General features: G+C 42.3%; 1 protein-coding gene and 1 long non-coding RNA gene across 6 annotated transcripts in view; one reads left to right on the top strand and one right to left on the bottom strand.

The window, feature by feature from the left end:
* The window catches only part of LOC117521777 (microtubule-associated protein 4-like), a 309678-nt gene extending 301461 nt beyond the window's left edge, over nt 1-8217 (top strand). For 3 of the 5 annotated variants that reach the window (XM_034183119.1, XM_034183121.1, XM_034183123.1), the window contains 4 exons: nt 6138-6219; nt 6302-6414; nt 6566-6731; nt 7563-8217. In XM_034183119.1, coding sequence (XP_034039010.1) covers nt 6138-6219; nt 6302-6414; nt 6566-6731; nt 7563-7600 — 399 coding nt within the window. In that variant the 3' untranslated portion in view covers nt 7601-8217. The remainder of the gene's footprint in view (nt 1-6137; nt 6220-6301; nt 6415-6565; nt 6732-7562) is intronic. The other 2 variants (XM_034183120.1, XM_034183122.1) reach the window with 1 other exon arrangement.
* LOC117521779 overlaps nt 1-26084 on the bottom strand; it is a 30715-nt gene that overhangs the window by 3770 nt on the left and 861 nt on the right. Inside the window, exon 2 of the long non-coding RNA XR_004564055.1 lies at nt 14549-14744. This is a non-coding gene — a long non-coding RNA (uncharacterized LOC117521779). The remainder of the gene's footprint in view (nt 1-14548; nt 14745-26084) is intronic.

Raw genomic sequence — 26084 nt, forward strand, 5'->3', positions numbered from 1 at the left:
ATCGCGTGGCGGTTGGGGACAGTGCCTCTGGATTGGCAGACCGGGGTGGTGGTCCCTCTGTTTAAGAAGGGGGACCGGAGAGTGTGTTCCAACTACAGGGGGTTCACACTCCTCAGCCTCCCCAGTAAGGTCTATTCCAGAGTACTGGAGAGGAGAATTCGACCGATAGTCGAACCTCGGATTCAGGAGGAGCAGTGTGGTTTTCGTCCTGGTTGCGGCACACTGGACCAGCTCTACAAACTCCATCAGGTGCTCGAGGGTTCATGGGAGTTCGCCCAACCAGTCCACATGTGCTTTGTGGATCTGGAGAAGGCGTTTGACTGTGTCCCTCTGGGCACCCTGTGGGGGGTGCTCCAGGAGTATGGGGTCCGAGGTCCTTTGCTAAGGGCTATCCGGTCCCTGTACGACCGCAGCAGGAGCTTGGTTTGCATTGCCGGTAGTAAGTCAAACCTGTTTCCAGTGCACGTTGGCCTCCGCCGGGGCTGCCCTTTGTCACCTGTTCTGTTCATTATCTTTATGGACAGAATTTTTAGGCGCAGCCAGGGTGTAGAGGGGGTCTGGTTTGGGAATCACAGAATCTCGTCTCTGCTGTTTACGGACGATGTGGTTCTGTTGGCTTCGTCAAATCAGGACCTTCAGCGTGCACTGGGGCGATTTGCTGCCGAGTGTGAAGTGTCCGGGATGATGATCAGCACCTCCAAATCTGAGGCCATGGTTCTCGACCGGAAAAAGGTGCTTTGCCCTCTTCAGGTCGATGGAGTGTCCTTGCCTCAAGTGGAGGAGTTTAAGTATCTTGGGGTCTTGTTCACGAGTGAGGGACGGATGGAGCGTGAGATTGCCAGACAGATCGGTGCAGCATCTGCAGTGATGCGGTCGCTGTATCGGACCGTCGTGGTGAAGAGAGAGCTGAGTAGGGGGACAAAGCTCTCGATTTACCAATCGATCTACGTTCCAATCCTCACCTATGGTCATGAGATTTGGCTCATGACCGAAAGAACGAGATCACGAGTACAAGTGGCCGAGATGAGTTTCCTCCGCAGGGTGGCTGGGCACTCCCTTAGAGATAGGGTGAGGAGCTCGGTCACTTGGGAGGAGCTCAGAGTCGAGCCACTGCTCCTCCACGTCGAAAGGAGCCTGTTGAGGTGGCTCAGGCATCTTTTCCGGATGCCCCCTGGACGCCTCGCTGGAGAGGTGTTCCGGGCATGTCCCATCGGGAGGAGGCCCTGGGGAAGACCCAGGACATGCTGGAGGGACTACGTCTCTCGGCTGGCTTGGGAACACCTTGGGGTTCCCCCGGAGTAGCTGGGGGAGGTGTATGTGGATCGGTAGGTCTGGGCGGCTTTGCTTGAGCTGCTGCCCCCGCGACCGGACTTGGGATAAAGCGGAAGAAAATAGATGGATGGATGGATGGCTTTGTGCATGCTTTTGTGTCCACCCATATAACTACAAACATGTGGGTGTGTTCATTTCTCATCAGTGTGTTGCTGATGAGAAATTATCACTCTGATAACATGTTGTTTTCACACTATTAACAGTGTCCCAGCATCACCTGTATGTGTCGCCAGTGGACCAATAGCTGTAGTTAAATATGCATATGTCAGCCATGGTTTTTGTGTGATGCACCGCACATTTCCACGGTCATTTCACTTTTGATACATTTGAACATTAGCGTGGGGGCGGACATACGCCACGTTTTTGTGCATACGCATGCTTTGTACATGAGGCCGCTGGTGCATATGCTGGCACCACATATTGCTGCATCCACTACAGTATGGAACCACTCTGAGACCCAGATGGTAACCAACCAAGCAAACAACCGGTCCATCTCCACCTCTTGAAAGTAGCCACGTATCTGCCACAGCCAGGTGACACATAGGCACCCCCTTGGCCTTCTACAGTTGCTGAAGTCCAAAACACCAAGGCATCTGCGTACTGGATTATGCACAGAGAAATGCACCACATCACCAAAATGTCATAGCTGACGTTCCTTCACAATGCAATCTTGACTATATGGACTGGTATTTGACCCTGATCTTGTTTGCATCTCAGACTCTATCTCATTCTTCTAAAGATTTCAGTCTCACTGTAGTAATGGTGTAGACATGTCACACAGGCTTAATGAGCATCTCAGAAAGCGCAAGGTGGAGACTAGATGCAGCCATCCATTTTATATATATATATATATATATATATATATATATGAAGTCTGTTAGAAAAGTATCGGACCTTTTTATTTTTTTCAAAAACCTGATGGATTTGAATCATGTGTGTTTGCATGAGCAAACCTTGAACCTTCGTGCGCATGTGTGAACTTTTTCAGGCCTGTCGATTGCATCATTTGCTGGTAAGCAGCCTTTGTGTGGGACGTGTGCAGCGTGCTCTGCGGATTTTCATTTCAAGGAAAAGACGGAACAACTGGAGCAGCGCCGCATCAAATTTTGCCAGAAACTGGGCGACAGCCAGGTGGAAACCATTCGGATGATTCAGACGGCTTTCGGTGACAGTCGTGTGACTAGCCAAGAAATTGTGGAAGAAGTGGGCATGTCACAACATGTCCTGTGAGACTTCAACACAAAGGCGCTTTTGCTCCACCATCGGCAGCTTCGTGCCGAAGCCATCAGCATGATTTTCACCGCCAATCTTTTCATGGCTAAATCTTCTGTCACATTGGAATGTGCCGAAAAAGTGCTGATGTCCACCTCTTCCGCAATTTCTCGGATAGTCACACGATGGTCCCGCATCACCACAGCGTTCACTTTGGAAATGATCTGGTCATTTCAGCATGTTGATGGCCGACTGGAGCGTGGCTCGCTCTCCACCGTTGTGCGGCCATCTTTAAACCGGTTGTACCGCTCCTTAATCTGTGTGATGCCCATAGGATCGTCACCGAAAGCCGTCTGAATAATCCGAATGGTTTCCATCTGGCTGTCACCCAGTTTCTGGCAAAATTTGATGCGGCGCTGCTCCAGTCATTCCGTCTTTTTTCTTGGAATGAAAAAACGGCGAGCGCACGACACACACACCTCACACAAAGGCTGCTTACCAGGAAATGATGCAATTGACATGCGTGAAAAGTTCATGCATACGCACAAAGGTTCAAAGTTTTCTCATGCAAGCACACGTGATTCAAATTCATCAGGTTTTTGAAAAAAATAAAAAGGTCCGATACTTTTCTAACAGACCTCGTGTGTGTGTGTGTATATATATATATATATATATATATATATATATAGATATAGATATAGATATATCTATATATATATATATAGATATAGATATATCTATATATATATCACATAAATAAAAAAATGAGCTGTTTCAGTCCTAAAATTGGGTTCTAACTGGCTGCAGGGGCTATTATTTAAGTATTTAACTTTAGAAATTCTGAATACTTAGATAAAAGCAGATTTTGCACAATGCATCCCTTTATCAGAAAGATGTACGAGGTCTATTAGAAAAGTATCCGACCTTATTATTTTTTTCAAAAACCATATGGATTTGAATCACGTGTGATTGTGGCAGCCAAGCTTGAACCATCGTGCGCATGCGTGAGTTTTTTCATGCCTGTCGGTTGCGTCATTCGCCTGTGAGCAGGCTTTGAGTGAGGAGTGGTCCACCCCTCTGGTCGTTTTTTTCATTGTTTAGGAATGGCTCAGAGACTGCCGCTTTGCTTGATCAAAATTTTTTCAGAAACTGTGAGGGACATCAAAGTGGACACCATTCGAAAAATTCAGATGGTTTTTGGTGAAAATTTTATGGGCTTCAAAGAGATTACGGAGTGTTACTGTCGCTTTAAGGACGACCCAGAGCGACTGGTGGCGCGCCGTGCTCGGAAGCCGCCATCGACAGGCTGAGCGACCATTTCATTTCTAAACGGATGGCTATATGGATCCGTGACCATCGTGTGCAATTTCTCTGGTTATCACAAGAGCTGGACATCAACCATTTTCCGGCAGATTTCTCTTTTAACAAGAGATTTTGTCATGGAAAGCCGAGCGGAGGCTTCGCGTGTCACGATGGATTCGCTTCTGGAGCGAGACAAAACCACCTCCGTTTTGGTCTCACAGGACGGCTTTGAGATGGCGTTCAGACAGCTGTCGGTGGTTTTTCCATCGAGTGATTATCCGAGAAATTGTGGATGTGCCTGGACATGCCAGAACATGTCCTGTTAGGCTTCATCACGGCGTTGCTTTGCGCCATGCGGCACCGCCGCGTCGCGCGGAATTCCTCCGCACGTCTGTCTCAATGTGCCGAAAAAGTTCTGATGTCCACGTCTTTTCACAATTCCTGTGCTAGCCAGATGACATCCTGGCTAAAACACAGCGTCCAGTTTGGAAATGAATGGCACATTCCACTGTTACAGGAGTTTTTGTCATGGAAAGAGGAGCCTAACAGGACATGTTCTGGCATGTCCAGGCACATCCACAATTTCTCGGATAATCACTCGATGGAAAAACCACCGACAGCTGTCTGAACGCCATCTCAAAGCCGTCCTGTGAGACCAAAACGGAGGTGGTTTTTTCTCGCTCCAGTAGCGAATCCATTGTGACGCGCGAAGCCTCCGCTCGGCTTTCCATGACAAAATCTCTTGTTAAAAGTGAAATCTGCCGGAAAATGGTTGATGTCCAGCTCTTGTGATAACCAGAGAAATTGCACACGATGGTCACGGATCCATACAGCCATCCGTTTAGAAATGAAATGGTCGCTCAGCCTGTCGATGGCGGCTTCGGAGCGCGGTGCACTACCAGTCGCTCTGGGCTGTCCTTAAAGCGACAGTAACACTCCGTAATCTCTTTGAAGCCCATAAAATTTTCACCAAAAACCATCTGAATTTCTCGAATGGTGTCCACTTTGATGTTCCTCACAGTTTCTGAAAAATTTTTGATCAAGCAAAGCGGCAGTCTCTGAGCCATTCCTAAACAATGAAAAAAAACGACCAGAGGGGTGGACCACTCCTCACTCAAAGCCTGCTCACAGGCGAATGACGCAACCGACAGGCGTGAAAAAACTCACACATGCGCACGAAGGTTCAAGCTTGTCTGACGCAATCACACGTTATTCAAATCCATATGGTTTTTGAAAAAAAATAATAAGGTCGGATACTTTTCTAATAGACCTCATATTTTACAGCATACTGTCAAGAAACCAGCAAATTGATTGTTACCAATATCAGCATTTTTGCCTTCCTTCCAGATGTTTCTATCTGATGCTTGTTCCAACTCTGTTCCCACAGTCATATCATCTCCGTTTTTGGTTCCAGATGCATGAACCAATGCAAATAGCCTGATTTGCATGCATTGGCACAGAGTAAAGCACTGGATGATAAGATTTATGGTTTCAGAAGTGGCTGAAACTATTAGCACAAGACTAAAGAAACTGTATTTGCTCCATCCTGTGAATCATCCTTGTTTTATAAAGATTTGCTCTACAGTATTCAGCAAGACAGTAAAAAAAAATGTATTCTAAACATTTGAGAAATATACTGTAGATTAATCAATCGAAAGATCCATCAGTTTGTGTTTATATCATGAAACTGGTTTATTTGAATCAGTTTTGAGGGGTTCTTGAGTCCGACAGGCAATCAAAACTCATTTTGGCCTGTTATGTGATTAAAATTTTAACATCATTGACACTCATTGCTGGCAGTATTTCTGTCATAGCACACACACGCACGCACGCACGCACACACACACAGAGTGTGTCAGGGACTTTTCCTTAAATCCATCAGTCACCTGCCTGGACACAAATTCTCATGTTCTGATGACAGTCTATCCACTGCCTGCTTCTGCCCTCCAATTATAGCCCGTTGCAATTTATCTGCATAAGTGAAGCATATTTTACTCCTCTAACAAAAGAACTCAGTTTCTGTGAGAATAAAACCAGTCTCGCAGTGCTCTGTTTTACCAAATGTCATTCTGCCGCTGTAAAACTGTCTGTTGCACAAAGCTGCTGCTGTCTCTGTGAATGAGCCAGCTGCATGATAAAGGACAAAAATGACTTTCTAATGTGACTACATTTGGGTGATGATGTCATCATACTGGGAGGCGGGGATGAGAACAGGAAACTGTATCATTATTTAACATCAGAATCCATTAATTCTGCATAGAGACTACATCTTTATCTCATCTGTTCCTCAGGTTCAGATCTTGAACAAGAAGGTTGATGTAAGCAAGGTGACATCCAAATGTGGATCCAAGGACAACATCAAATACAAACCAGGTCAAAACGGAAACAGCTTTGGTTTCTTCTTTTGAAAGATGAATCTGTTCTCTTCCTGTGATGACCTCCTTCCTCCTTACAGCAGGTGGTGGCGATGTGAAGATTGAGTCCCATAAAATAAACATAAAGGTGAAGTCAAAGATTGGATCCCTGGACAACGTGGGGGCAGGCGATGGACAAACTAATGGGCAAAAGGTCAAACTTTAATCATTTATTCATTAAGGCTTTATTAGACAATAAATCTGTCTGACTATGCTGACTCACTGTGCGTTTACACTCTGACACCACTAGGTGGTGTGGTTAGTGCATATATTGGACTCTGCTGTACGTCTACATTTTGCTGCAGGATGAGAAGGCAGATGGAAAGACAAGTTCACCACCGAGTGGCACTCCGACACCAGCAGCTGGGCGCGTGGCTCAGGAGAACGGAGTGAAGGAAGCTACACCTGCTCCTTTTGGGGGGGATGGAGTGAGGGAATCTCTTAGCATAGACACACGCATCCCAGAGACAAGTAGGTGTCCACACAATCACACTGCATGCACACTGACACTTTTTCAGCACAAACACAGTAATCACTGCAAAGGGCTGGCTAAAGCGGAACGCAAATCAGAGGGTGTGGTTAGTTATCATTGTGATCTCAGCCAATCATATTACTTGTCTCATAGCTTTTAAACAGCGCAGCCAATCACAGTGGAGCGTGATCAAAATATATCACCAAGTACAGGCACGCTTCTAAAAGTTATAATGTCTGGATGGTACAGAGTCATAAATATTGATACAGAACATCATGAATCTGCACCCACATGACAGTTGTAGCTTTTAAAGATGTTGTTGTGGAAATAATGAAAAATTGAGCTGACATCACTTTTTTTTACTGTTTTACATATTACATTATTACTGAATATGTTGTAAGATACAGATAATAGTAATTGGAATCATTACAAAGTCTCACATTTAACATTGGTTCTGTTTTAATTTGATTTTATAACAACACAGAAGCACACATCAGTTCTTCTGGTGCTGAGTCAAAAGATTTTTTTATTTAGGAAGACTAATAAATCTGTAATCACTCAGACATTTAACTGTATTATAAACAAGAACAAAGATAACATTTCTGAGCCAAAATTGGCAATTTATTTTTCATACAAGAAAACAGATCAAGCCGAGGCTCAGGTCTTGTATTATAAGAAACTCCTTCTCTGCAACATTAAGGTCTGTATGACTGATGCAATAGACAAAAGTTGCACTGTGCATGTTTTCTTATTATTCGGTGGGACCGAGGCTTAAATCACTGTCAATATATCTTTCTTCCTCACCTCCCTTTTTCTTTTTCATCCTGCAGTTTCTTCACCTCCGCAAATTGCATCTCAGTGCAAGTAGGTTTTGGTGGCAAATGCGCGGCACTTGCCGATCTACCGATCAACCGACCGTCCCACCGCCACCCTCCATCTCACCCACCGCAGAACCAAACTGAACTGTTGCTCTCAGTGTTTCTCTGGCATCCGCCTGTCAGCTTCCTGCCAACTACCAGCCAACCTTTCAACACCCTCAGCTTGATTTTGCCCTTGTGTCTGCCACAGAGAAGTGTTGTTCCTGTGAGTGGCCTTCCAGTAGCTTCTATCCTAATAACGTCTCCTCTATACACCAGCTCAGAAGCCTTGAAGCCCGTATCTCACAAACCCGCCACAATAAACCCACCGCTCCAGCCAGTGCTGTGAAGAAACACACAGAGAATAGCCCGGTTCTTTCATGCAGTACTTCCACGTGTGAGTTTATTACCATTGAAACACACCTTACTGATACACACTCATCATAATTTAAAAAGCTGTGTCATGTTTTCTGAAACCAGAACCACTCAGATCTTCATGTCTGCTAACGCCAACATTCCTGTTTCACATTTTGACCACACCAATGAGCCGAGACTGTTCCTGGCCAGGGCCATGAGCTTCTTTGAGTTCTGAAGGTTTGGAAATAGTTTTTAAGAGTGCAAATACGTCAAAATAGAGTTCAACATGAGTGTAGAAAATCAATGCAAAAGCATCGGCCATCTCTACTTTTTTATGTTTTCACATAAGACACATTTGGTTATAAAATGATAGAAAGGATTTACACCTTCATTTAAAAGCAACAATTAGCAATGACCACATCATGTGGTCAGTGTTTGGCTATCCTTCCAGTATCTTGGAGTAAGCCCATGACCGGTATTAAGTCAAACAGCATTTGGTCTTAAGCATAATATCCAACGACCCTGAAGCCAGATGCGTTTAAGGCATCGATTGACTACGATGTAAAACAAACAAAACTTAATTTTGAACAGGACTCTTTCACCACTTTTTTCATGTGTTGAAACAGAAGCACCTCTGCTTTGTGTAAAACTGATCCCATCAGATCTCAGAAGCTTACCAGCCTAGGTCCTGATTAGCACTTGGATGGACGACCAGGGGCTCTGTGTTTTTCTCCATATGAAATACACACAGGTTGCATCAGGAACGGCATCCTGCATAAAAAGTATGCCAACTTCCAATGCAAATCTGTCCTGACTCTGCTGTGGTGACCCCTAACCAAAAAACTGGGGCAGCTGAACATCCTGAGTGTTTGAACACATGGTGGTTCAAGATAGACCGTGAGATTTAACTCACTACTTCTCTCATAGTTTACCACTTCACTCTTGATAAATGTCAATAAATCTTTAAATATTGTCTTAATTAGCAAAAAAAAAAAAAAAAACAGTTATTTTCCAGTCAGAGCACAACTCTCCTCTCCTAACCAATGATTTCCAGGCTCTGAAACTATCCATGCATGTATTATGTTTCACTGGTATCAGGTTTTTTAACTGAGTTCCATTGTATATGTCCCAGCCAAACTCCTCCATCAAAGACCCTGGCAGGTACGCTGATCTGTGCATGTTCAGTCCAAACGCATTTAGAAATGCCATCTTTCTTACCCAGGTGGGGCTTCAGAGCAACACCCCCTTAAGAACATCCAACTAGCTGGCATATCTTAGAATCCTCTCAGTGAAACACATAAAACATCAATATTAAAGTTGTCGGCTATAACATAAAATCATGGTCTTGATAAAAGCATCTATGTCCTAGAATGGAACCAAGTCTTTTTTCTGTTTGTGGTCGAGGCTGATGTTGATACAGTGATGCGCAGCAGCGTGTCATTCCTGCGATTGTTACTGTCACCTCGTCCTGCCTCTTGTTTGTTACTGCGGCTTGCTGACAGCAATACGGTGGGCATTAGATGTACTGCTTCCTGTTAACCGTGCATGTAGATGAAGCCCAGACAGACATGGTGAGTGCACCCAAGATGGGTAGTTACAGGAACAGATTAATTTCCAGGGATAACTATCTGTTACTGGAAATAATGTCACATTCATGGAAGCTCTGGACTTGCATTATGCTTTCTATTCATTATTTAAATTTCTTTGTAAATTCTGGGCTATTATATTATACATTGTATACTGGTAAACTATACGTGGTGTACTTCTACCAGAGGTGGGACAAAGTCACCATCAAGTCACTCTCAAGTCATGAATCAGCAAGTCCCAAGTCAAGTCTTAAGTCAGCTTGCAAACAATTGGTGGTCATTGTGACTTGAGACTTGACTTGAGACTTCTACCAAGCAGAGTTGAGTACTGCACAGCAGCAGTATTACTGTCGAGGCAGAATGTTTCTAAGTGTAAGCAAACAAGTTCACAGGTTTTCTCCGTTTTAAGGCATTGTTAATTGGGACAACATGGATAAATTGTTTTACTCAAAATGATTTTCTAAGTATAAGAAACCAAGAAGAAGAAGTCCTTTGTAGGCCCCAAGGCCCTTTGGGCCAGTGTTTATCCCAGAATACTGTTGTGTGAAGCTGATGTGAGTCTGTGACTCTCCCAGAATAAGACAGCAGTCTGACACAGGTTACGTCCCCAGCCAAGGTAGTACCACTTACAGCTGGGTGGACTTGGACAGTTTTGACAGAAGGACATGCTTGTCCAAGGTCCAATGATTGGGTATCAAACTCAGGTCTGTGTATTGGAAGCCAAATACTATCCCACAGAGTGAATGAATTCAGAATCCCAAATTCAGTGCACTTAAAATATTAAATTTGTACTTGAAATTACTTGTTGACAAAGATATTTAAAAAAAAAATCTCTTAATGCCTTCCTCAGTAACTGTCTAACTACTTTCAAACAAACTCAAATAATTGGAACATGAAAAGGGTATTGTGTTTGGCAGTCTTGGTTCAGGTGGGAGAGCGGGCTCTGCATTAACAGACAGTTGGATCAAACTTTCAGTACTTCTGTGTGGAAAAATGTCCTTGAGCCAATCAATGAGCACAAAATCACTTTTAAGCCACTAATAATGTATGTGGTTAGTAAGGAAGGGGTTAAGACAACCTGCAGCTGTTTATTCTTCAACAGATGTATTTTCAGTCCATTGAACTTTAAGCAAGATTGTTAATTGAAATTAAATTTGCTGATGGCCTTAAGTTGAGTAAAAACTTCTGTGTAGCTGGAGCCTAAATCTTTGTTTTCTCAGCTTTTTAATTTTTACAATGTAGGTCTAGTGGTCTAGTGCAAACTTTTCAAATGTCTTCTTAAATTTTTCATCTTTTAATTACAGGGCTTCGAACCAAAAAAATTTTTCCAGTCCGTCCTTTCAAATTTATATTAAAAATGTCCAGTTTTGTATTCCACTTTATAAGTTTATTGTTCACAAACTAGTTAGAAATAAATCAAATACCAGTTAATAATGTTCCATGTCAGGCTGTGTGACATAACAGTATCTATCTTTGAGACATTATAGAAATGTCTCTTGATATACGCTCTCGTTTATGTTATAGGCTATCACTAATGCCACAGTTAAACTAGAACTCCCAAGGACCTGCCAAATGGCAGTTATACCTTTAAATCCCAAGGTGCTGCCAAATGGCAGCTGCACTCCCTGGATTTACATCTCAACGACCCCCTTTCATTTGTAAATGCAGCCATTAGATCTGTTCTGGAGGTTTCTTGCACACACCTTTAGGGGGAGGGGTATGCTTGAGCAGTAGTTTGTCTGAACCAGGGCTCTCAAGTTTTCAAGTTTGCTTGGAGTGAGAATTGGGGGGGTGTACGGCGGTCCCTCGGGGGACTGGTGGCCATGTCAATGTGTCAATGGCTACAGCAGAAAAAAGTGAAGGTTCTGGAATGGTCATCTCAGTCTCCTGACCTCAGTATCATTGAGCCGCTTTGGGGAGATCTCAAATGTGCAGTTCATGCAAGACAGCCCAAGAATTTACAGGAACTGGAGACCTTTATCCAAGAAGAATGGGCAGCTTTACCATCTGAGAAAACAAAGTGTCTCATCCACAACTATCACAAAAGACTTCGAGCTGTTATTGATGCTAAATGAGCTAATACACAGTAGCACCTTATTCAGCTTGCACATTTGTCCTCTTTGTGTCAGCAAAAATAAAAAATAGTTTCAGTTACATTTGTAAGAAGTAACTCTAAAGACAGAACCCAAGTACATAAGAAAAAACAGATGTTTAGTTATAAAGAATAAAATAAACTTTTCAACTTTATCAGATTCTTTGACCATAAAGACATACCCATAGCTTTAGGAATGATATTTGTACCACTATTACTTCAATAGTTACTATGCTAATGTTTTGTTATTTCTATATTCTTATTATTTCTATTGTTACCAGGTGACATTTGACCTAGTTTGTCTGAACGCACCTGGCACTGCCACATCTCCTTTCTGTGAACTTGTTACAAAAAACACAACACTTAGTAGAAGAAATTTAGATTCAAGATTCAAAGCTTTATTGTCATATGCACAGTACTTTGCTGCCCACACTGGATGTCCAAAATATCTTATATAAATCTAAGTATAAGTAAGTAATAAAAGATAAAATAAAATAAGCATGCAACAGTATGATAACAAAAGTATTCTAAACTCTAAACTCTGCCAATAAGCCTGTGTACATATGTGTGTGCTTACAGATTGTCTGAACACATCTGGCACTGCCACAACATCTCCTTTCTGCATTTTCCACATGTTAACTTGTTGCAATAAACACAACGCTTAGTGGCGTGGTTATTCTTGCAGCAACACTTCACCTGGCACAATGCCCTTTTCCCTGTGTCAGGTGTGTGTGGTTGCTGCTGAAGTTTATCCTCATTACACAGCTCCTTGGCTGCCATATGCCCCTGGGCAAGCTCTCTTGCAAGCTTCACCAAGAAGTCCGCCCGTCTCTCTTTGACCCCAGTGCATGCTTGGTAAAGCACATGTGCATTCAGTGCTGCAATGTCAATCATGTTGTAAAACACAGCGACTGGCCAACGCCGTGTTCCTGAACGCACAGTGTACTTTCTGACCATCTGGTCCATGACATCCACACCACATTTCTGGCTGTTGTAGTCGGTGACTGTGTTGGGCTTTTTTTTTCGGGTATCCCCAGTCTCCACAACACTGTGCATGCTACTGAGGATGCAGACAGTCTTTCTCCGTTTGGGCACATAAACGGTCAGTGTGGCACCAGAGGTTGAAAACACCTGTGTGCTGAATTCCTCACGGTCCAAAGTCTTTTTGGCAGAGTCTGGAAGCTCACGGCGAACCTTGTTTACTGTGCCAAGGAATGTGGTCTTCCGGCTGAGCAGTCGCCGTGCTAGTGACAATGAGGTAAAAAAAATTGTCTGTGGTAACGGTTCTTCCTTTGTCCATAAATGGTTCCATAAGCTTCATCACCACATTTTCCGATAGTTTTTCCCCTGTTGGACGACTGGGGTCTTTGCCAAGATATGGGATGATGTTGCATACATACTTGAATTTCAGGTCACATGCAACCCAGAACTTTATGACAAACTTGTCAGGTTTTGAAGCAATGTACTGCAGGAAACGGCAACGGGTCTTAGTTGGAAAAAGTTGCTCATCTATGGTGATGTGCCTTCCTGGGTTGTAAGAAGTAATGCAGTTGGTAACAAAAGACCCCCAAATGTCAGAGACTGCAGCAAACCGGTCATTTGCGACTCGTTCACTGCGTGTGTCCTTGTCATCGAAGCGTAGGTGCCGCATGATGTCCTGGAAGCGGTTTCGAGCCATAATCTTGCTGATTGAGGGCACTCCCAGTGTTGCTGACCATACATCATGCACCGCTGGAAGGCGGACAATCCCTCGCAGGACGAGGATTGCAATGAACGCCATTAGTTCAGGGACAGCCATGAACCAGTTTCCCTCCTGTGTCTGGCGTGCATGCTGGACAGTCCACCCCTGAATGGTCCGAAGCATGTCCAGAGTGATGAAACAGAGGAAACTCTGTAAGCGACTCGACACCTTTCTTCTGGCCAAAGCAGTTGGCTCTCCATCTGTGGCATAACAATCAATTGGGGTGTGATGCAGAGGCCTTCCGATCTGTTCCTCACGCCACACTGTGCCGTCTTTTGCCGTCTCTGTCAGCCACTCGTGTGTCTCTATGCGACCTTTCTTTTGTGGCGGTGGCAAAGTGTCCTCATCTACAGGGTGACCATATGTTTGAGATTTGATTAGTGAAATGTTGAAATAATGTGCAATTGACAAAGATATTATTCGAATTATAATTCCAAAACATCTCAAGTATGCCTCCTTTGTACTAATTTAGGATTTTCACACTGCAAAAAGTGGCATATTGATTAGTCAAAATAGCTCAAGTTCAGATCTTTAACCTTATTTTAAGTTATTTTGCCTTTTGAAAACCTGGTAAAGGTAAAGATATTTTTACATAGATTTAGAAGACAAAAAAAAAAACACTCAGACAAAGAAAAAAGAAAAAACACTCAGAAAAAAGACATTTTTTACTTAAACTTTCATAAAACCTAAGTAAAAACATCTTATCAAGACTTTTTTGTCTTGACAAGTCAAATTTCTCAATTTAAGATAAAATATTATTTTTTGAGCAATTTTAACTTATCAAGATGGTACTTTTTGCAGTGCTTCTCTTCCAAAAACACAACAGCCAAATACAGGCAAACGAAAATAGGAAATTTGTGAAATCTTACCAGAAGAATTTTCAGAGTTGGAAGTCAGCGCAAGGGTTATTTCTTCTCAATCGGAGTCACACGGGTCAACATGGTTCAGGATCATGTCCAAAGCTTGCTCTGTGCTATAAAGCTTAGCCATCTCTGCGTCTCTCAGTCAACAGAGTGAGTATGTGTTGTGAGCTGGCTTTCCAGCACTTGCACATTCTGGTCTAATGGCCCCCATGTACATAACAAAAGGTGGCCTAATGAGATGTAAAGTACCCCAGTGCTGCCATTTGGCAGCGCTTGGTAGATAGAGGAGTAGTGTAAAAATGCTGGTAATCCCAGTTAACAAACTAGGCCATGCGGGATCCATTGTTTAGCCTAACTGGAGATAGCTAACTATTTCCCACATTATTTCTCTTTACATGTTAGCCTGCTCATCAAACACTGATGAAGATGATGTCTAAGATCAACATTTATGAGGTACATAGCACAATATTTACCTGGAAACAGGGAGACTGTACCACTTTTTACGCTAATTGACTGCTGCTGGTGAAATTCCTTCCACCTTTAAAAGATGTGTATAAACACTCCTACAAAGGCAGGAAGTTTTAAGGTTAGTATTATTTTAAATACTGTAGATATCTGTTCAGGAACATTGTAATATTGTTTTTTTTCTGCTTTGCTTTTTCATTCCTTCAACAGTTCAAAGCCTTGTTCAGCTTTTTTAAGGCTATGAAAAATACAATTTGCAATTATATCAGTGCCGTGTACAACAGGAACTGTCCAGCATCAATAATACCATGAATGCAGCAGTATTTCACCTCAGCAGACCCAAGAGTGGCCACAAATACCTGAGCCCATCTAGTGGTATTAGATGTGTTACCGTCTTCTTTCTCACACTTTATTGTTGAGCCAGTTTGTGCCCCAAAGTCAAACAGTTTGGGGGCTTAGTGCTTTGATCACGAACCCTTTGCCATTCAGCCACAGTTATGGGTCAAACTCACCAACCCACTTATTGGACAAACCATTTAATTCGCTGAGCTTTACTCACACCTGGTAGTTGGTTTGAGCAGCATATTATAGGACTAATAGTTTCCACAACTTAGTTTTGTAGATGATCAAAATCACTGATTGATGAGGCGCAAGTAGAAAATAATAAAAGTATTTTATTTTGCACAGGTTGCAAAAGTATTAACTCTTCAGATACGTAGATTGAGAGTGGTCAAACCAGGTAGCACTTTTGATCCATATACAAAGCATTTTACCATGACAGACTTTAGTAAAGCAGCACTGTGATGTGACCTTGATGTACAGACCCTTTGTCATGTTCCTAAAGGAAGAGGAGAACAACCGTTGACCCACGCCACTCACCGTTATTCCACATATTGTCTTTTACTGACTAAAATGGTCTCTGGTGAAACAATGAATATTTCTTGACTTAATTGTGATGTGTTGCCTAAATTGTCAGATGTGTGAAGTGTTAACTACTGCTTCCATCCTGTAGAGAGCGCTGTTTAGCCTCTGGAACACTGATAGTCTGGCTCCGAGACTAAAAACAGGCTGCCTTTGTTAATCCAACCCACCACTACAGAGAACCTGAAGTAGAACTGTATACGCCTCTCATCCATAACACTGCGACTGGAAGGGTAACAAGCATCATAAATCATATTATGTACAGCTACATTCAAAACTGAGAATTTGTGTGCACTTTGAAAACAGTCTTGTGCTTTTTGAGGCACTGGAGTTATAAAAGTTGCTTTACTATATATTGGTAAAATATTGTCAACTGTGTACCGTACATGTGTGCTTATGGGAGCAAAACAGTTGTGGTAGTTAGATAATCATAATCAAAATTCAAGTGAACAGTTACGCTACAATAAAAATGAGACACTTCAAAGCACCGTATAACCATATTTACTGTACTGTTTCTATTCCCGTGACATGCTTAAAATCTGGTACGTGACATATTTGTGGGTCATATGTGAAAGAATAATGTGAATATTTCTTCAGGACTAGAAGAACAAAGGGATGAAAGCACTTTGATAGGCTTTAGGGAGTCATTTGTGTACATAAAGTAGGGTTAGGCTAAATGTAGTGTCAGTGTGTGTTCCCGTATGATGGGATGAGCTGGTATTGTGTATCCTGAATGGCACATTAATGCCCTTTTTTACCATCTCAGTGGATTTTAGTGGAACTTCGGTAATTGGTGTTGTGCTATTAGCCATTATAAATTTACAGTCTGCTCTCACAATCCTGCTTCAATTCTATGGTTCTTACATTCTGAACAAACTGCAGAGTCAAGTTTACCAACTTTTGAGCCCTGCACAAACTTAAATTGACCTTTGTCATCCTTTTTGCTGTTTTTACCCCATAACTCCATGACGTTTAGTCATAGATACTCCAAACTGTACCTTTTTGGAATCATTATGATAAGACAAATAATGTGGTATATCAATAATGAATATGGTCTTTCAATAAGATTTTGAAAAACGGCTGCCATGGCAACCGTGATGACAATTCACGATGGCTCAATATCCAGATTTGCTTGTAATAAGTTTGGCTACATGTGTGCCAGAGTTTGTGCTTTTATCACCAAATGCATAATTCTTGTAAAAAAAAATAGTTATGCTGCCCCACTAACAATAAAGATACACAGAAACAGCACAATGCTTCTCAGCTGTCAAGATAAACTGACAATGGAAGGTCAGTTATTTGGAGGATAATACTGCTCCCTAGTGGACAAAATGAGTAAACCTGTTGATGTGAGATGGATGTGGGGGGTTAAATGACACTTACAGTTCAGGCTTAGTGTATCTTGGCCTACCCACAAGTGTATGATAGCCGTGCCACAGTGGTAGCTATAGCCAGGTATGGGTCAGTGAAGAATTTACAGGGAATCTGAGGCTGGATTGTAAGTGTCATTTAGTCCTCTTAAATGATTCCAAAAACTTGCTTGGATCACAGACTAAATAGGCTTTATGCAGCTCCCCACTGTCTGCAGGATACTTTTAGTGACAAGTACTCAGTAGTAGTCGTTATATGTATGTATAGAATTGTTTTAAAGTTGAAACTCTGCACTTTGATCACAATGAAAAAACCAGATGTACTCTGATGTCTGCACACACCTGTTTGATTGGCAGTCGTAATGCTTCAATTCCGCCTTTCCACTAGTATCTGACACTGTCCCTTGTATATAGGTGCCTCTGTGTTTTTAATCTCTCCACAAGTAACTTAAATAAATTAAAGAAAAAAAGAAAAAAAAAAACTTTTTAACATGGTGTCATGGATGATGACAGAGGATCTTTCATAAACCTGTTACCTTTAAGATTAAAAATTGTATTATTGCAATTGAAACGCAAGAAAGGAACTTTTCTTTTTTCAGTCTGCCTTTTTTCAGCTAAGAAAAGGGCTTCTGAAATTTTAAAGAATGTCTTTTAAAATGTATTAAAGCTGCAAGATTCTGAGTAAATGTATGGGCTTTGTTCTGTTTTGGATAAAGGGTCATGTAGAATTTAAACTGACAGGCAGGAATGCACTGTATGCTGCAGTGCACAAATTGAATCACAAATGTAATTAAAAATACGATTTGTGTCACCTGACACACTGGACTTCCCTGTCTGCTGCCACGCCCTGTTAGACCTATAGTAACCAGACATCATTTTTTTTTGCCATGTGGAAGAAAATAACACCTGTATCGGCTCCTCGTGCACACCTTAACATACCTACCAGCATACACTCGAAAGCAATCAAGATGAGAATTTTTAATCAATCTGAATTATTAAACGGCACCAGTTAATGTGGTGTCTGGATGTTGAGCTTTCCAAAAGGAGCTAAATGCATCAACAGACAAATCCAGAATAAAAGAAGTGCTGGTAGATATAAACCTGGAGCAGCGAGATGTGTGTCGCGCCTGCAGAGGTCAGTCATCATCACAGCATTGAAAAGTGCAGCAAAAATCTACATTCAGTCCAACTAAAACCCACATTCCTGCTGTGTGGCTTTACCTTGCACTGAAGATTATATTAGATTCAGTATTTCAAACACTTTCTTTAAACTGGTGTGGTCATGGTAACGCCTACATGTCCACTGAGTTTGTACTGGATTGAGCGAAGAAGAAAAAGAATGTACTTTTCAGTGTTGTGGAGTCTGTATTATTGTGTCCGACACAAACAGCGTAGCAAGAGCATGTGCAGAAGTCAACAAAGTAACTGCTGGTTGTTTGATACATCTGTCCTCTTAGATAGAGCTCAGCACCCCCTACAGTTCTGAATATTTGGTATGAAAGAGTTGTTAATTGTGATTAATTGTTAACCTGTGGTGTGAATATTAATCAGGAAATAAAAAGATTAAAAAAAATAAAGCAGTGTGTCATGCTTGTGTTTCTTGCACATTTACTGTACTTTCTGACGTTACTTGAGATTACACCTTTATTTGACTTTGCATAACTACAACAGGTGCTAAGAAAGGGCTGACATCCACCGGTGCATTCATGGTCAACCATTATTAACTCCACCACCCCACAGAGGAGAGCAGTCAGATTTATGACTTTTTCCCCTCACATCATAATGACATCAGGGAGAATGTTAAAGAAATCAACAGACTCAAACATATTTGAAAAAATAAACATATTCATATCACCATGAAATTGGAAAACACAGGGACCATCTCTGTACTTTATACTGTGTTTACACGTAATGAAAAGTCACGAATACCACAAAGTATACAGAGAAATGACATTCGTAACATGTCCTGCTTATGTGTAAATGATAGAACTTTGTTCATTCTTTGGGAAGACTCCCTCAGGGAAATTGAGGTTCCAGCAGCATTGTATAGCAACACACAGGGTAAAAAGCACACAGAACATCAAAAGTGAAAGTAAAAACACAATTTACAAATATAAATACCAGACAAACTGATCGCTACTGGTTTACTGGCTACTACTGTTCCTCTCCTTTCCATCCTCTGTCTTCCTGTTACTCCCCCCCTGCCCCCGAGTAAGGAGATGTACAGTCTGATAGCCTGAAGGACAAGGGTGTTTTTCAGTCTGTTGGTCCTGCACTTGGGAAGGAGCAGTCTGTGGCTGAAGAGGCTCCTCTGGTTGTTGATGACAGTGTGCAGAGTGTGAATTTATTTATCTTTTCAATATTCACCAACAGACCGACACACAGGAACAATCACATACATAACCTCTGCCTTCTACCATAGGTGTTGTAGATGTTCTGTGATGAATGTCAGCATAAAATGATAAAATGAGAACGACGGCTAAAGGACCATTCAGGAGACTTATCGATGCAGAGAGATTTATTTTTGGTCGAAGCAGAAACAGATGCACCTTGAGAAGTTACAAAAAGGTACAGCATGCAATGTACCGCCAGAGCCTTCTGTCTTTCCATTCGCAGAGAGCTATTTTAAGGCCCTCCGCCGTAACAAAAACAAAGTCATAATACAAACATGGCCTTTAGCTAGTCAGGGCTAGGTTTAGGTGTTTAGTCATAAAATTGGAGAAACACAATGTGACAAGGACGGGGATGATCCTGGGCCAATATGCCCTACCTCACAGACATGAGGAAAACATAAATTTTTCCTCCTCAATAGGCAGAGGTGGATCTGGGTGTTCCACCTTCACGATGGTTAACTCAATAAAGTACCAACATTTGACAATCACTGGAGAATGCAAGAACAAACCTCTGATAAAGAACACAGCTATTGATAGGCTCAAGGACGCTGATCACAAAGAACAGGACAGAAAACCAGTGCGGGCATATTATGCATGTGCACATTCAAACTTGTTTTTTGTTGTTATTATTGTGTTTTCTTTTTGTTGATGGTGAAACTAGAGGTGCATATTCTTAAAAGGCACCCCTATTGTCTCCCTGTGTTCAGTATTTCTCAATAAACGTGTGTAAAGTTGTGAATATCACACAGGCAGCCACAGCGCAACTCATTTCTTTTAACTGTGTGTGTGCACTGCCCTGAGCTCACAGCGGTGTCACACACACTTCCACTAACATTTTTCTCATTTCATGTTTATTCCATTTGAAAGTGTCGCGGTTGAGGACTGGGTTTAGGTGTTAGACCCAAATGCAGGAGCAGTAAGGCAGGCAAGGAGGTATAACCAAGAGTTTATTTAACAAAAGGAGACTGTGCAGTGGAAGGACAAAACCAGAAGGGACCATGACGACTTGACCGACGGGACAGAAAGGGCAACAGGACATGGACTGGAACCAGGGAGACCTGACTGACGGGACAGACAGGACAGGGAGCAGGTGAAGTGAGCCTGCCTAGCTACTGGGACTGGATGAACTGCAAGGGAGATGAGTCTGTTCAGGTGCATTTGGGCAACACATCTGGGCATGAAAAGTGAAAACTAAACAAATAATTCAGAGTTGCAATTCAGGATCAAAGTTCAGTTCACTCAGAGTTGCAGTTCAGGATCAAAGTTCAGTTCACTCAGGAATTCAGATCAAAGTGTTTGTTCGTTCAGGATCTCAGTTCTACATGACACACCCCAAAGGCATGCACATGTAGCTGACAGGCGGAGTCAGATGACAGCTCATGTCCGTGCAGCAATATAGCAGAGTTAGAACTGGGTAGCTGTACTCAGTGTAAACCACAACTACATTAACTCAGGAACTTAGCAGCTGCGTGCAGACCACTCCAGAGTGTTAGTGGATCTGATCACTGAAGACACAACTTAACACTTCAGTCAGTGGAAAAAATAGATTACAGTGCACACTGTTCCTGAAACAGCGCAGACGCGCACAAACTCTGATAATAGAATAACCGCTGATCACTAAGCAGCACGGAGTAGAATGGACTCTGATAATAGCAGATGATTAGTGCAAAGCACTGCCAGTGAAAATACACCAGGCAGCCAGCGGATTATGTCAAGGTTGAAGCAAAAGGCAGGAAGGTGTGACCGTGGAAAAAACAGGAATGATCCACTTTAAAATAACAGAAGTAATATTTTGAGCTGGAGCTTACACAGCACAACGCGATTGATAACTTTAACATTACAACCCAAAAGCTCACAAAGAAATACACAGGCAGAACCAGAAAACTTGCAGAGAAAATAAAGACTGTAGATTAAGCGTGGGAGCTTTAACAGGAAAATCACAATTGATTAAGTTCAGGGCATGGAACCTCATCTTAACAGGCTACTCTCTAAGCCTGGAAAATCCTGGGAGGAAAAACACAACATGTTACATACTGAGCCTGGAAGCAACAGCGAGAAAAACCTAACCAGATACTTTCATGAACATGGAAGCCCACAGCGGAAAAGCTACGACGGAACGTGCGGCGCACGGGGCTCCAGTCAGGAAAAACAGCAGGAAAAGTTAATGAGCTTAGAGACTCACAGCGGAGAAAACACAAGAAATGACATTACCTCCAATATAACTAAGACAGACAACATAGGACTAGGTTACCGGCTGGGTGCAATAGAGGAGCACAGCTGGGAACCCATGGCAACCCGGCTTCAACCCAGAGGAACACAGAGGTTCTGCTGGAAGAGAGCAAAGATTCTGTCCCTGAACCAATGAAGGATCCGAGGTTAAATCTGGAACAGTGATGAGACGAGATGAACGTCAGCTGTGAACACCCCACTCAGCGGAAATGCTGATCAGCCGTGGGATGCCACTCATCAATGCCACATGCTGTCTTGACAGATGGGGTGGAGCCCTGATGTAAAGATGCCGCTCAGACAGCATCCATGTGCAGTTTGACAGCAGGGAGAAGAGCTCTGACATCACAAGCAGCTGAAGTACCAAGCAAACAGCAAACACGCCCAGCAGCTCCACCTCAGTTTCACCTGAAAACACAGAGACAAAGCAGAAACCAGACAGACCAAGCAGGACCAGGGGTGAACCACAACAGAAAGGGTACCAAATAAACTATCCCTGCATGTCTCCACGTCATTTTCAGTCATCTGTAGCTCACGCTTGGTATAAATTCTTTTCTGTATTAATGTTGACTGATCTGACAGAGTGGGGATTCCCAGCTTCAGGGCCTATTTATATGACTTTGCATATTTAAATAGAGGTGCGGAAAGGGAGGAGCTTGGTGCGTGTGCATCTGTGCTCAATTCCACGTTCAGTGGAATATACAAACAGAATGTGCTTGGATCCATGTGTATGCACAAACTGATACATCTGAATTTTTTGTGCTTACGCCAGTTTCTGGGTTTTGGCCTACACCATGTTTCAGTAGGAAATCCATGCAAGTCTTTGTACATGAGGCCCCAGGTCTTTTGGGTTGTGGTGCTTCCTGTCTTGCTGTATGGCTGTGAAACTTGGATGCTAACCCGTGACCTCGTAAATCACCGTTTTCATAAAAGGGATTTTTGATTTTAATATAATTTTTCAACATGTACTAAGCAAAACCTTTCTACACAACAGTGCAAATACTGGTATGTTATTAAATTGGGTGCGGCATATAAAACTAGATTTTCAATCATAATCGTCTTGATATATAATGGGAACTCGTAAAAGTATTAATTCTGGTAGATTTCACAAAGTGTTCTGTTTTGATTTGCATATGCTCTGCTCTCATTGTGAACAGCTGAAGAAAGATGCTGGTGTACAGGAAAAGAACGTGGTCAGAGCGTGGCCCTAAACTGACAATACAGCCAACTGGCATGATGCTAACATCATGTCTGCCCTACTTGCTGAATTTTCAACTTCTTCACTTTATCCCCTTCTACCAGGCTCCAGCTGAAGATAGCACCTGCTGCCAGAGGTCTCATTCCCAGCTGTTTACCTTCCTTGTGGTATCTGCAGCCACATGTACACACATACACCTTCTCTTTCTTAAGATTAAAACCTGAACCCGCTGTAGTTTTATTGTTGTGGCTGTAGCTATAACTTTAGGAGGTGCTGAATGTTTTCGCTCCCTCTGTCTCATCTCGTTCTCTCTTCTTGGCTTCTTTCAGACAAAGGAACTGCAATGGTTTGGTGTTTTCTCTCAGGTCTTCGAGCATTGCTGATGATATACTGAATATCCCAGACAATCAAGAAATTAGGTGAGGTTTGAATAAAGTAATTCAAAGTTGAAAAGTAACTAGCGCATTGCCTGTGGGAATCCATAGGCTCTAGATTGGGTAGTGTTTATAAAACAAGTAGCTGACATTTTTCAAGGGTGGTAATTGTGCAAAGTTCCTATAATGATTTGGAATGGCGTGTGAGTACAGAGTGTAGTTATCAACTTCTATTGTTCACAGTTGTTACGTAATATATGTAATTTCTCCAAAAATATTAGTCTTATCAATGTTCCGTTTTGGCGGCGTTCACTTGCTGTCCAGCTCATGACCATAGGTGAGGATAGGAGCATAAATCGACTGGTACATTGAGAGCCTCACTTTCCAGCTCAGCTCCTTATTTACCATGATGGTCTGGTAGAACATCCATAAAATTCCAGGCGCCACCACAAGCCATCTATCGAGCTCCCACTCCAATTTACTCCAACTCGTGAACAAGATCCTGAGATACTTAAACTCCTCCACTTGGGGCAGTAACTCTCCCCTAACCCAGAGGGGACAATACACCATTTTCCGACAGAGGACCATGTTCTCAGATTTGGAGTTGCTGATTCTCATCCCAGTTACTTTACACTCGACCTGAAACTTGCTCAGTGTGCATTGGCGGTCACTACCTGATCAAGCCAACAGAACCACATCATCTACAAAAAGTAGATGATGGCAAATATGCTGATCTTGCTTTCTCATCATTTCATAGAATGGTCAAAAAATGTCTTGGATTGTGCAGTTGTAGAAATGGTTGCTTTGGTCACATTAGCTACAACTGAAGATGACAAACACTTGGTTTTGTCACGTCTGCAGGGCGTGCACACTACACCTCTGTTAGATGTCTTGTAAGTCACTTCATAGGTGTTATCTGGTTACAAAAACAGCATTCTTAGATTTAGAAGTGTTTATTTCTCACTAACATTCACAAAATTTATGAGAAACATGTTAGATGTAGACACAAATACAGCTGTTTCAGAACGTTTTCACCATGTTGGATTATTTTGTTCGAGCAAACAACCAGTTGACGTCACATGGCCTGTTCACTCAGATTGGCAGTCACCATGTTGCGTCGCTCAGTATTTGCATAAAATAGATGTCTGGTCTTTTTTGGCCCTACTTAGCTGGCAGCAGAGCAACTACTGTCTGTTGGTGCTGCAAACGTTCAAATGTTCTGTTTTCCCAGGACATGTCCTTTTTCACGTCCTGTCCTGGCCGCCCTAGGTTTTTTTTAGAAAGTGTTTTTCAATGAGCCATTAAATTGACCGGGATTTGGGGAGCTACTAATTGCCGGAACTATAGGCGGAATGGAACCAGAACAACTGGTAATTGGCAGAATGGGTCGTTTTTGCTTATATTCAGTGGTGGGCACAGCTAACCAAAACGTTAGCTTTGATAACCGCTAATCAGCTAACTGAAAAGTTATCTTTTAACGCTAAACCAATAAACCACCAAAACAAATTATTGGAAGCTATAGCTAACTGCTAACCAATAACTTTCAGTATTGTCTCCGGTACATTCTCAGCTGCTAACAAGCCAATTTTGAGTTCAAACAATGCTTCTGATAGACTCAAAGGCAATCAAAAACCCAAACACAGCCAACGAGCCAGCACTTCTGTCTTTGTGCTCCCTGCCCACTGCTGTAGGGAAGCATAATTTACCTTGACAGCATACAGTGGTCCAGCCATGAGGCAGACGTCTTGAAAAGGAAAGCAGGTTTAACTACATTAATGTCAACTCTGTCATTTGTACAAAGTGAAAATATAACACATATCTGTTCATTTTGAAATAATGCACTAATTCTTAAATTTTTAACATTAACACACAGATGCCCATTACGTAAAAACCAACACAAGTTAATGCAACGTGTGTTGGTGTTAACAAATAAATGTGCTTTTGTATAATATGTAATTTTTTTTCATTTGTAAAAAAAAGGCATTTGCAAAACTGAAGTGTGTTTAAATTGTGATTCAACAACCGTGTGATATAACCGGGCACCAGTAGATGGCAGTATTCTGTGCATTTTGACACATTTACTGGATGACAGTGGGAAACAGCTCAGTTTACCGATAATCCCTTTGGGCATCTGTGTCTGCTAAATGGTCAAAACTTCAGAATTAGTGCATTATTTTAACAAATGACAGTGTTGACTCTGTACAGAGAAGGCCAGAAAGAGTTACATTGTGTGTTTATGCACTTAGAAAAAGCTTATGATAGGGTGCCAAGAGGAGAGCTGTGGTATTATATGAGGAAGTCTGGAGTGGCAGAGAAGTATGTTAGGGTAGTGCAGGACAGGTACAAGAATAGTGTGACAGTGGTGAAATGCACAGTTGGAATGACACACTCATTCAAGGTGGAGGTGGAATTACACCAAGGATGGTGATGGACAGGTTGACGGATGAGATCAGACAGGAGTCCCCATGGACTATGATGTTTGCAGATGACATTGTGATCTGTAGTGAGAGTAGAGAGCAAGTTGAGTCTAGTCTGGAGAGGTGGAGATATGCTTTGGAGTGAAGGAGAATGAAAGTCAGTAGAAGCAAGACTGAGTACATGTGTGTGAATGGTGAAAGTAGATGAGTTTAAATATTTGGGGTCAACTGTTCAAAGTAATGGAGAGTGTGGTAGAGAGGTGAAGAAGAGAGTGCAGGCAGGGTGGAGTGGATGGAGAAAGGTGGCAGGAGTGATTTGTGACTGAAGAATATCAGCAAGAGTGAAGGGGAAAGTTTACAAAACAGTAGTGAGACCAGCTATGTTGTATGGTTTAGAGACAGTGGCACTAACAAAAAGACAGGAGGCAGAGCTGGAGGTGGCAGAGCTGAAGAGGTTGAGATTCTCTTTGGGAGTGACGAGAATGGACAAGA

This window comes from Thalassophryne amazonica, chromosome 12 (assembly GCF_902500255.1).
Source record: "Thalassophryne amazonica chromosome 12, fThaAma1.1, whole genome shotgun sequence".
NCBI classification, from domain to species: domain Eukaryota; kingdom Metazoa; phylum Chordata; class Actinopteri; order Batrachoidiformes; family Batrachoididae; genus Thalassophryne; species Thalassophryne amazonica.